Raw genomic sequence first — 13631 nt, 5'->3', positions numbered from 1 at the left:
TTTGGGGAGTTAAAAGTTATAAGCAGATTTTTGACTGCAGAGGGCACCACTGCCTCTAACTCCCAGGCTGTTTAGGGGTCAACTGTATACATCTACAAGTAATTTATATACATACAGATATAGGTGTGCATCAGTACATGCAGAGAGTTTTTTTTTTCTTTTAGACAGAGTAGATGATTGATGAAAAGTATTAAGTAGTTGCAAACCATCACAATTAACTTGATGTCAATGAAACAAAAGTTTTTAGAGACAGCAGAGTGGCATAAGAAGAAAGAAAGTACATACGGGGTAAGGCAGAGATCAGACAACTGAAAGAAGGTTTAGAGGATGCTTTTCCCTTCAATAAATTATTTTCAATGGTCATAGTTCACTAAGTAAAAAAATCAAAGTACTACTATGAATGCCTGATGAACATTAATAGTAATATTTGTCGGGGTGCCTAGGTGGTTCAGTTAAGCATGTGACTCCTGATTTCAGCTCAGGTCATGCTCTCACGTTTCGTGGATTCCAGCCCCCCATGGGGCTCTTCACTGACAGGGCGGAACCTGCATGGGGTTCTCTGTCTCTCCCTCTCTCTCTGTGTCTCTCCCACTCATGTGCTTTCTCTCAAAATAAATATTTAACTTAAAACAATAGTAATATTTCTAGATCTTTGATCTTAACACAATTATAAGATATGATACACATAAAAGCACTCTGAAATCTATTAAGAGCCATGTATAGGACAGTGGTAACAAAAGCAACACTTCAAAATAATTTCAACTCCGTTTTCCATTTTATAAACTTTCATTTAGTATTCATTTCAATTTATAACTTTAATTTTTTGATATGCTGAAATTATTCTTTCTCACCTCCAAAATTAGATAAAATCTAGAATTATTTACTAGAAACTACCAGAACAGTCATTCAAAAATGATTTGTCCTCAAGCTTATTCAAATAATACTGAAAACCATCAAAAATAAATTGTTCACCCTAAAATTAGGAACCTAACAGCTAAATAATTTCTTAAACTTATTACAAAAAATTTAAATTGCAGAAGCACATAAAATTATTTACCTGTCTTCTGGAGAGGAGGTCCTCTGATATGAATTATAGTTTTCCCTTCTGTCATGACCAGAAGAATGCTTTCAAAGGGAAAAAAAAGAGGGGGGGGGACATTTAAAAAATTATGATAAAAACACACAGAAAATGAAATATGTCTTTCAGAAAAACAGAAGTGCCGTACAAATTATTTCAAAACATTTTTTAAATCATAAGAATAATACATGTTATCTAAATAGTACATAAGATAAAAGAAAATTTTCAGGGCCTCCAAGGTAAGTATCTGTGGCAGATCTCTGGTTTCACTATGGACCAACCACTTTTTTGAAACAAGAAAAATTCAAGGTAGAAGAAAATAATTCTCAAATTTGTGATGCTAAGTTACTTAGTTGATATTTTATTCCTATATAATAAATTATAAATGTATAGAGTATCATTTTTATAAAGACCTTCTCTTGGTGAAAAACAAGACCAAAGTTTTTTCTTGGTGAAAAATATGACTAAGGGCCAGAGGTCTTCTGGCACAAAGAGCTCACTTCTGTGGTTATATCGAAGTCTTATAATACTGCACTTACCTCCTTGGATCTACTTTGGCTTATAAAACCACTTTAATCCAGGTTAGTAAATCTGAATAAACAGCTAGAAGAAACCAACTCTAGTATATTTATGAAAATTCTTTTTTATTTTCAGAAAACATTTGAAAGTCTGATATGTATAGCACTATGTTAAAGATTTGAAAAACACGATTTGTGAGAGATAGCTCCTATGCCAAATCCTTTGGAAAAAAAAAAGACATACAAATAAGTAACTGCACTGTAACATGAAACTGAAGAGACAGGTCACAGGAGTGAGAGATATGAACTATCCAGTGAGAACACATCCTAATTTAAAAATCCAAATATAGTTAAAAATCCAAAATATTTATCTCTGTAAATAGGTAAGTTTTTTACATTACTGGTGAAAATTCATGTTGACCAGTTTTTTGTTTTTTGTTTTTTTTTTTAGAATTAAAATAATTTTAACTACCTAAGTATAAGAAAAGAAAAATTGTATGTTTTTTTAAAGTACCTTCACCTAGAAATCTAAGAAAATGTAAATCAAATAATGAGCAACTTGTTCTGCATATTTATATGCTTGTCTCCTTAATAAGAAAAAGAAACATTTCAAAATAGAAAGTTATGGGGTGCCTGGGTGGCTCAGTTGGTTGTGCATCTGACTTTGGCTCAGGTCATGATCTCGCGGTTTGTGAGTTCGAGCCCCATGTCGGGCGCTGTGCTGATAGCTGGGAGCCTGGAGCCTGATTCAGATTCTGTGTCTCCCTCTCTCTGCCCCTCCCCTGCTTGTGCTCTGTCTCTGTCTGTCTCTCAAAAATGAATAAATGTAAAAAAAAAAATTAAAAAAAAATAGAAAGTTATACTGCACAGAAATACAAACTTCAACTTCTTGTTTTATGAACATCTAATTAACAGCAGTTTGAGTCTAACATTCTCATAAATATATTGCCAAACAATCTCATTAACTATTGAATTTTTCTCCCCCCACAACTATTGAATTTTTCTAATAGTATATACAAACTATTGTATGTAGGTGAATTAGCATGTGATCAAAATTTATAATTTACAGTAGCCATAGTTTGGCTACTATTTTATACTGAATACAACTATCTTAAAATCCTGTTTCTATGTTTCTAATGCATATAAGAAAGTTTTAAAAATTATTTCCCTTAGCAACACAATGAAGTAGGACATTTGTTCAGTATGTAGGACATAGATTTCTACAAAACCTGACACCAAGATCCTAAACCTAAAATGGAGCACAAGATTCATTAGATTCATGGCAACATCAAACATAGTATTCACTGATCATTTATTACAGGACACAGCTCTTCCTGTGTAGATACTCTGGAGGATACACAAGATAGGAAAAACCCTCAGTGAACTTAGGATCTTATGGGAGAGAGACGATTGTAAAGATTTCCGTAATTAAACATATCAGATTGTATGTTCCTGAGAGAACAACAGAGATAAAAAGGAGAAGAAAAAGAGGAGGATGAAGAGGAGGAAGAAGAGGAGGAAGAAGAGGAGGAAGAGGAGGACAGGAGGAGGAGAGAGAGAACTCAACAAAACTGCATGGTCTACTTTTTCTTTTATAAGGCACAGCAATTATTTTGATTACATTAGGGAAAAGGCCTCAGTTCTTTGCTAATGATTTTTAACACATCTCCGCAACATCTGTTGTAGGCATGGGGGGAAACCAAAAATATTGAAGTCGTGAATCAGAATTTCGTAAATATGATCAAGTTAACGTGACTGGCACACACAGAAGTGCTAACAGGACATCTTGAGTAGGGAACAGTACTGAATACTGAGGGATGACAGTGGGTAGAGGAGGATTTGAACTCGGATTTGGTAGATAAACAAGATTTCACTCATTTTTGACATGTGATCCAAATAATAACCTGAATTTTCCTATTTCCTTTATCATAAAGTTCAGATTGTAAGTCAGAGTAGCAGTTGAAAATAATATATTGTCAAAATTACCTTAAAAAATTCTCTAAATTGTTCATTAAGCAAAACAAATGTTTATATCATGCAGTTACCTATAGTCTCTAACAATATAAACAGAGCAGTATATGAAGGTGAGTGGAGCAGAAACCCTGAATCCAGACCTCTGAGCATCCATTAGCCGCAGGGAACAAGTCTTTAAGAGCAAGGAGAGGAAGGGCTGGCAATAGGTGGGTAACTTCCTTCTAGATAGCTAAGGAGGCTGCAGTAAGACTCAATGGAAAAACAAGGAAAACTCAGCTAAAGCCTCCTGAACCTAGCAGGTAAGTCCTCAGAACATTAAAGGAAGATGTGAGCTTCACCGGAGGTAAAAACGGGCCCCACCCAGCTTTTGGACCTGCCTGTAGCTAAAAGGATGGAAAAAGGGAGGCAGACTAGATTGAGTACTAGCAGAGAGAGCTGAGCCATCAAGCCTGAAGGGCATGTGACTGAAGATAGCCACTCTCAGCCTAGGGGGATGCCACAGAGTACTCAGCAGGACCACAGGAGGCAAAGGTGGAGAAGCACAGTATAAGAGGAGCAGGAAGAGGATCCTGAGAAAGACTAAACACGTCTCCCTCTGTGAAAAAAGTATCTGACTAAACCTGAGTGCTCTTGTCAGTCAAGAGCCAGTTACACACCAGGTCTCCTTTTTCTTTATGTCCCCAGCTCTTAGTACAGTCTGCAACCTACTAGGCTCACAATTAATCAACTGCTTAAGTGCCATTGGACCAACGAGTACAAGTCCCAAGGAAGCAGATTCCAGAACAATATATGAAGGTATCTACTGACAGATGGGTCTGCTTGAGACAGTGAGTTCCCACCAAAATAGATGCAAGGACGGGCTGGGTGTCTACCTAGCCTTCTGCTCGACAGTACAACAGTCAACAGGATTTAGAAAAGATTGCAGCAGAGCCTGCCTCAGTGCCTGGTGTCCACTGTTAAGCTCGGTCTACTGGTTCTCTTTAAAGAAGAAAGTTTAGGGGTGCAGGGGTGGTGAGGGAGAGAGGAAGGGAGCAGTGCCTAGATCTATAATTAAAAATATACCCTCCCCTTTACTGACTCTATGCCCCAAGAAATGACGCGCCTGTTTATAGATCTGTGAAACTGAAAAAAAGTGGAATGGTTTGTTCTCCTCCTGCTAAGTCCAGTAAGAGGCAGAGGAGCAGCTCTGAAAGTAGATGGAGTTACTGGTTCTGTTACTGCTCTGACTGTATCTACCACTCTACCTTTCTTACAGCCTGCTTCAGCCACACTAGACTCCGTCTTCATACTTGTTGTTTACTCTGCCTGGCACATGATTCTCCTGGTCATCTGCATGGCTGACTTCCTCATATCCTTCAAGTTTCTGCTCAGATAGCTACTTTTTCAGTGGGTCCCTATTAAAAATTGCAACTTCCAATGCTACCGATCAACCTTATCCTATTTCTTTTGTCTACAGCCCGAATCTAGCACTTAACACTGTACCATACCATAGAAATGACTTATGTATTAATTTTATAACTTATTTTGTCTTCCCCTACTAGAATGCAAACTCCACAAAACCAAGGATTTCTGTTTTGTTTACCATTTTACCTAAAGTACTTAGAACAGTCACTGGGACATAATTAAGAATTCAGTGACTATCTGTTAAATAAATAAATTTATAATGTCTAAGTAAAGGATGACACAGAATAAAGAACTCATTTATGCATATGAAATATTCAATAAAAGGCTCACTTGTAGATAGACATGCAGGAACTATGATCAACTGAGGAAGCAGACACCTGTCCTCCATTTCATGCTCATTCAGGAAAGTATGCTCTTTAAGAATGGTGGATTCTCTTGCCCTGTTATTTACTTTTCTTCTGCATGTGCTCACTCACATGCACTTTCTTGATTTGTGCAGGCATTGATATACACACACATGTACATGGACACATACATGCGCACACGTCCCGCATGTTCTCTTCTCACTTGTCCTCTTGCACACTATTGCTTCTATCTGACCAAGGATCTACATTTGAAATTGTTCTAAGTTAGATATGCGTACAATGTCTGTTTCTAATGTCCTATTTATGTAAATGCATGTTTGATTAAAGGACAGATAATGGACTACAAGCTTATGTTCTTCATTATAAATTTCAAACACTTACTTTTATCTGTGCCACACTACTTTTCATTTTTTGTTGACAGTGGTCTGATAAATCAAAGACTCCTTAAGTTGGTCCAAATAACCGGTACCAAACAGTATGAATTCCTTGACAGTTTACTTTTTCTGTCTACAAACGTTACCTGTGAAATAGACCAAAGAAAGTTTTGTTAACATCGATAAAATGTATGTGAAATAACAACATATTATTTCCACACAATGAACACTTGACCATCTTATTTTTCTTAATCACTAGGCACAGATATATAATCAATAATTATATAAAAATTAAAAAAGTCCTTAAATGGTTCCACATAACAATGTATAAAGAACACATATGTAGAACAGACCCTGAATAAGAGAGCAAATAATAACATTATTAAACACCATAAGGTATTTTAGTGACGGAACGGAACAAAAATTAATTTAATAACTGATGTCAGATAACTTTATTCAAATCGTTTTCATTGAGGGAAACCTATACCTACATCATAAAACAGTGCTGTGGTATTACACTAAACAAGTAAACAAAGGAAATGATATAAGATAAAGCCTATATAAACCGAGTACAAAATATCCCATGTTTCTATATAGACTAAGAATGAAATATCCAATTATCATTATCTTGTAATAATGATCACTCAGAAATAAATATGCTCTGCATAAAAATATAAGTAATTAAGTTTTAATGTAATCTATCAAAGGTACATGACTTCAGATATATTCAGGCATGAGAACTAAGTATTTGGCTCAGAATAAACCTAGTCACCAATGTTAAATGCTAAAATAAAAGTTTTCCAGTATCTATCTGTTAATTACATTTTAGGAATTTTTGAAAAATGCTGAATTGCTAGTTATGTTAACACAGAACTGTCATTTAAGTATTTTATTTTAATTATGTATCTAGGGGCGCCTGGGTGGCTCAGTCGGTTAAGCGTCCGACTTCAGCTCAGGTCATGATCTCACGGTCCGTGGGTTCGAGCCCTGCGTCAGGCTCTGTGCTGACAGCTCAGAGCCTGGAGCCTGTTTCAGATTCTGTGTCTCCTTCTCTCTGTGACCCTCCCCCATTCATGCTCTGTCTCTCTCTGTCTCAAAAATAAATAAACGTTAAAAAAAAAATTAAAAAAAATTATGTATCTAAATGGTTTATGGTTTGGTGTAAGGTAATGAAATCAACAAAAATCAAATGAAAGAGTAGAAAATAAGAGATTTAAAAGAGATAGAAAATACAGAGAAAGAACTGTGCCAGTACCAAAATAATTGAATACAACTAGGAAAATTTTTAAGCTTGAATGCCAGAAAGGTTTATAGATTATCTAGTCCAATTCCTTCTTTTTATAGATAAAAATAATGAAGGTCAGATAAGTTATTTCAATGTCTTAAGCAATACTACCAGTTAATGGCAGACCTATAACTGGAAACTTAGCCTAAGGACACCCAATTAAATTTTCTTTCCACTAGACCACATACACAAAAATAACACTAACACTATAAAGTGACACAGAGCTGCTATCATTTAATGCAGATAGGGATATACACAGATCACTAAATCAAGAAAAGTTTCTATTACAGTGGTTAGCATGGTATCAAGGTTATTAAGAGCAATATATATGAGATTCTTCACAAACTTAACGTATAAAGTATAATTGCAGCCTAAAGCACACCACCAATTAAGTATTTGTAGCTGCAGTTAGATTAGCATGCTGCTAGGGGACTCTCAGAAGGGAGAGAGCCGGAGAAGAGGAGCCGCATGTGCCCAAATCTCTGACCACCTCTGAACCAACACATGAACAAAACAGTACTCAGGATCAAAGAACCGAACTGTGATATGAATAGCTGCCTAAGAGACAGAATTTGCAATTTAAGTCTAATCAAGTTAATTGTCTAAAAAGTCACCACTCCTCAGAGGAAAGTAACAGAATGTACAGTCCTAACATAACAGTTATAATGACCAGAATACAATTAAAAAAGTTATCAGAAAACTGTGGTCCAATCTTTTAAAAAAAAAGATAATCAAAGACCAACATTAAGATGGCCCAGATGTTGGAATTGGCATACAAGGTTTTTAAAGCATATTCCAAAGCACAAAGGAAAACACACTTGCAAGGAATAGACAGGAAATTTCAGCAAAAATGAAACAAACAAAAGCAAACAAAAACAACAATGAAAAGAATAGAACCAAAATGAAATTCTAGAACTGAAAAATATATGAAGTGAAAAACTCACTGGTTAGCCAAACCTAAGGCAAAATGGAGATAATAGAAAGTCAATGAAATTATATAATCTAAAAGATAAAAAGTATCCAATCTAGAAACAGACAAAAAAATTAATGAACAGGGACATGTAGGACAATTATCAAAAGGCCTAATCTACATGTAATCAAAGTTCATGAAGGAAAAAAATGGAATAGGAAAAAAATATTTTAAGAAATAGCCAAATTTCCCCCCAAATTTGGCAAAAGGCATAAATTTACAGATTCATGAAGCACAGATAATCCTAGATAGGATAAATATAAAGAAAACCATGCCTATACACACAGTCATACAGGGATATAACTGTTCAAATTATTTCTGACTTCTCATCAGAAACTAAGGAGACTAGAAGACAATCTTTAAAGTGCTGAAAGATTAAAAAAAATCTGCTACCCTAAGATTACAACAAAAATAATATTAAGAATGAAGATAAAGACATTTACTAATTAAAACAAACAAAAGAAAACTAAGAGAAACAGAATGCAGCACCAGCAGACCCATTCTCCAAGAAATGCTGCAGTTCTCAGGCTTTAGGGAAATGACACCAATGGAGACTTCAGAAAGTAATGAAGAACACTGGAAATGGTGACTTTTTCAGGAAGTATAAAAGACTACTTTTTCCTTCACTTAAAATACATAGGTCTGTTTAAAGTAAAAATAACATCTTGAGGGTCACCTGGGTGGCTCAGTCAGTTAAGCATCTGACTGTTGGTTTTGGGTCAGGTCATGATTTCACGGTTCATGAGTTTGAGCCCCATGTCAGGCTCCATGCTGCTGGTGCAGAGCCTGCTTGGGATTCTCTCCCTCTCTCAAAATAAATAAATGCACTTATTAAAAAAAACATCTTGAGGGGTTATAGTGTATGTAGATGAAATAGACACATTAGGTAGCATATATAGGAGGAGGTAAGATAGACCTACATGATCCAAGATTTCTAAGTTTTTTGTGAAGTGGTATTAATTAATATCAAATCTAAGAAACTTATGGAAAGTTAAGGATACATATTGTTTCCCCTAGAACAATGACTGTAAAAGTAATGTTAAAAAAATATAGCTAAAAAGCCTGTAGATAACTTAAAATAGAATTTAAAAATATTTAAATTTAAAATTTTAAATTAAAATTAATTTAAAAGGGCAAGATAGAGCAAAGGAACAAAAAAACAGAAGGAGGAAAAAAAACCAAGATGGCAGACCTAAATCTAACTCTGTTATTATATTAAATATTAATGAACAAACAACTCAAACAGAAGCTACTTCTCTCTCACCTCAGGTGGATCTGACCCTGAAGGCATGATCTTGTCTCCACTGGGTTTTAGGTCCCATGTGCCTTCTCAGACAAGATGACTGTGCCGTATTACACAAATTTCATGACTTTTTTTGACATGACTCATTCCTGTATTTATGGCTATAAACGTATAGAGCCATGAAACTCAAAATTTCACTCAATTAACTTTTGCTTAAAGGTGATGGTTTTTACCCCCACTAGCCCAATCATTATATCATTTCTAACAAATACTTATCACCTTTATCACCCAGCATCATTTATCTATACACTCATTCAACAACAAATAATATTTACTACTTCTGTTATTTTGCCAGGCACCTTTCTAGGCACTGGCTAGACAGCAATGAACAACCATATCAAAATCCCCTGCCCACATTGAGCTTATATTCTAGTTCTAAAAAGTAAATCTATAATGATGAGCACAGCACTAAGCTGCTCAAGCAAAGTGGCTGGTTAAGTTTTTTTTTTTTTTTTTTTTTTTTTTGCAAATGCCAGTTTCATTCAAATCATTACTTAATGTAAAACTGGTTCCTGAGTTCATTATGTTAAAAGTAATTAAATTATGAACACTTGTGTATAGAATTACTAGTACATATATTGGGGCCTACCTGACTTACTACATCAGATGTGTAGGGGAAAAGGGATGCCTAGGCATGCTGGTTTCATGAAAGTATCCCCGATGTATTTCCAATATACAACTCATCACCAGGTTGGCTCAGCTTTCCAATTTTGGATGAGAAATCTTGGTTCTCAATTTGCCATAAATTGAGAGTAAAATTGTACTTTACTTTAGGTAAAATACAGAGACTTCATAGCCTACCTCCTTTATAGTGTTTAGTCAAAAATCATTTGGAAAGGAACACATACATTCCAAATGTATTAATCCTTACTAACTCAATGGTAAGAAGCATATATATGCGTGCAAAAGAATATCAATAGCAGTGATTTTTAAATGAGAAATTTTGGGCACAATTCATAGGGAGAAAATTCTCAGTGGTAATGCACTGATTGCCGTAGCACAGGTTCTGTGGGAGTTTAAGATATATGCCATGATAATTAAAGTAACATTACCTACTGCAACATGGCCACAAACAAACATAAGCACTAAAATGGAGTCATCCAGATGATAAAATATGTTTATAAAATGCTTTTATTATTCTTAAAATTAATATAAAACATGAAAAATTGAGATAGGAAGAGAAAAAACCTACATCAACAGAGAAGTTCAGCCTTCCTAGGTAAACTAGACACAAATTTCATATACATTCATATATAAAGACTAAAATAACTTCTGTAAAAATATTTGCCTGTAAGTTTAAATAAGCTTATTAATTAGTGAGATCTGGAATATATTTTATGGAAAAATTAAAAGCCTAGAAAACTATGAATGTCCTTAATTTGTTCTTATTTCCAGGATAACCAGTGACTAAGTCCCTATAAAATTGAGACTATAGTATACTTCAGTGGAGGATTCCATTCTCTTTGGGTTCTATTACTATTATATAAATTAATCAGAGTTACTTATTGTACACAGGAGTTTTTGCTTCCCTACATTCATCTAAACACTCCTTCTATAAACTAACATTAGAAAGTGAATTGTCCAGAAGGAACATCAAAAGAATCTGTGAAAGACTCCACCTAGTTCTGTTTACTATTTACAGGAAATAACCTGATGGATGCTGCTGCCATCATCACCACCACACATCACCTGCGACTGATTTCAAGGACTTTTTTGGTCCAGAAGCAGAAAACACTGAAAACTACTTCTGACCAAGGCTACAGAATAAGGCCCTCCTTCCCCTGATGATAGAAACCACTGATGATAATGTACTTCTTTGTGTATTTTTGTTTTTTATCCTCTTGGTTATTTATTTTTTCTCTCCTTGCTGGTTGATGCTTCTAAATCTGTATAATGGAACTTTCTACATTAATGGAAAGGTTCATATTCTGCACTGTCAGTAGCCACTTCATTAACACAATGGCCACTGGCCACATGTGGCTATTGAGCACTTCAAATGTGCCCAATGGATTTGAGAAAATTAATATTATAATTTTATAATTTTATTAATTTTATAATTAAGTTTACTTTTAATTTGAATAGCCATATGTGGCTGGCTAGTGATTACCATATTGGGCAACATAATTCTAAATGATTAGTAGACACTTAGGTCTTTTAATCATGGTACTTCAAAATCCTTGTCCTTGACAATCTCCAGATATGGTATTAATTCTTTAGATACTGACAAAGTAAAATAACTCATATCCAACTTGTGAGAAAACTCACTTGGTTATTTCCTACGAAAGGTTCAGATTATGGGAAATAAGGGATAATATAATAATCCTGGTCCTAGAGTCTGTCTATGTTTCAATCACCAAGGTGTGATCTCTACAGTCTTAAATGCAGTGCATCCACCATGATGCCAAACAATCGTTTAACATAAACATCAAGAAAACATGGCACTAGACATACTAGGACAATCACAAACTTGATACATGATCATGACCCACTGAAAGACAGTGTAGCTATTGATTGATCGTATCTCCAGAAGATAATGGCCTGTTCTGCAGCTGAGGCTGAGTAAGCAGAGGTACTAATAAAGTTAAAAAATAACCCTGATGGCAGCTATGAAGGGAGAATTGACAACTGAAACAGAAACTACTACTTATAAAATGGATTCTGCTAACTTGAAAAACATAAATATTATGCCAGTTTAAGTCACAATATACTTATCATGGATTAGCTAAGGTCATACTCTTATTTCTAGTTACTTTAGACCCATCTGTTCCAAAGTAAGACCACAAAATGATGTCTGCAAGAACCCATAAGTTTTAAAGATATGACCGTTTACTGTCCCAGCAACTCGCTAGTTTACAAATTCAAATTCTGCCCAATCACTGCCAAGATGATCTGATAACTAACCTCTAGTCTCACAAAGATAGCGTGTAAGTACCCGTTCTTAAACCACCTTTTTGAGATGCTCCATGGTCCTCCAAAGTATACTGTCTCCTTTGCTGCATATTAATACTAAACTTTGACAGCTAATGAGGTATGTCATTGGTGATTATTCACTAGTGAGCTTTCACATACAAGCCTAATGATCCAGTTTCTCAAATAATTCAATGCCGTGGGGGACAAAAAAAGAAAAAAGAAAAAAGAAAAAAAGGAGGATAGCTATTATAGAACAAAAGAGACAACAGATTTAGTGTGTGGCCCTTGTTTAGATCCTGAGTTGAACACTTTCCCTTCTCTAAAATGGGATGTATTTATATAGTAGAACCCACTTTACCAACTTGAATTCAGTACTAACTCAACTGACTAATAAACTCTACCCAACTTTCCTTCTAAAATGGAGGTAGGCTGAAGTTCTTATTTCTGAATAAGGGATGAAATAATGGAAGAGAACATTTTCTAATCCAGTTCAATTATCAACTTGCTAAAATTATTAGCATGTTTACATCATGGTTTTTGGACAGGGAGGGGGAGAAGAATGAAAATACGGTGGGACACAGACTCTCAGAATTACTTAAATCCTTATTACATATTTTCCATCCAAGAGAACTTATCTTAGTATGTACCTGAAATAAGACTCATTTCAAAATCACCTGTTACCTAAATACTGTGCCCAAGTTGATAATGGAGATACTTTAAGCTCTAATGCTAGTAATATATGAACTTTAATATTTTCCTCAACTTATAAACATGTATTCCATTGATACAAAAGTCATTTTAGAATAATATAATGATGAATGTCCTGAAGCTGATGTGCAGTGGTGAATGTAGACTAACCATCACCGTTCAAAACCAGCCAATGGGAGAACTGCCAATGTACACAGTAGCTCTTCAACAAACAAATCTACCCTTGACACTAATAGAGTCTATATAGTACATTACAATGATATTCCTGAGATATCCCAGAGATTAACAATTAACTACATATACTTTAGAAGTCTGAAATGTGTAATTTAGATTAAGATAACAATAGCAATAAATAATGATAAATTACTGCAGCCGCAAAAATACAACACTAGGCATTTCATTTATATATTCTTATTCAATCCTCACAATTACCTTGCTTTGTTAATTTTTTAGCCATATTTTCAATGGAAGAACTGAGGTTCAAAGAGTTGAAACAATGTGTCCAAGTAAATTATAGCTAGTAAATGGCAGAGCTAAAATCTAGATGGTTTATCTGATGCCAAAACCATCTGATATTGCATCCCAATGAAAATGACAACATTAATATATGGATACAATATTGGTAAACTATAAAATGTAAACAGATATAGTCTCTACTATACAGAAAATCTTCCTATCCTAAACTGACCCATTTTTCCGAAGTTTCAGATAGCAAAGGTTTTGATATTAATATAAAGCCCTA

The 13631-nt window shown here is 34.8% G+C and overlaps 1 protein-coding gene across 1 annotated transcript in view; it reads right to left on the bottom strand.

The window, feature by feature from the left end:
• Positions 1 to 13631, bottom strand: part of CWC22 (CWC22 spliceosome associated protein homolog) — a 56261-nt gene that overhangs the window by 35078 nt on the left and 7552 nt on the right. Inside the window, exons 2-3 of the mRNA XM_019461049.2 lie at positions 5721 to 5859; positions 1058 to 1125 (exon numbers count right to left, since the gene is read on the bottom strand). Coding sequence (XP_019316594.2) covers positions 1058 to 1125; positions 5721 to 5747 — 95 coding nt within the window. The 5' untranslated portion in view covers positions 5748 to 5859. The remainder of the gene's footprint in view (positions 1 to 1057; positions 1126 to 5720; positions 5860 to 13631) is intronic.

Source organism: Panthera pardus, unplaced genomic scaffold (assembly GCF_024362965.1).
Source record: "Panthera pardus isolate Hobbes unplaced genomic scaffold, ASM2436296v1 HiC_scaffold_10, whole genome shotgun sequence".
NCBI classification, from domain to species: Eukaryota; Metazoa; Chordata; class Mammalia; order Carnivora; family Felidae; genus Panthera; species Panthera pardus.
This window is presented reverse-complemented; position numbering and strand designations above follow the sequence as displayed.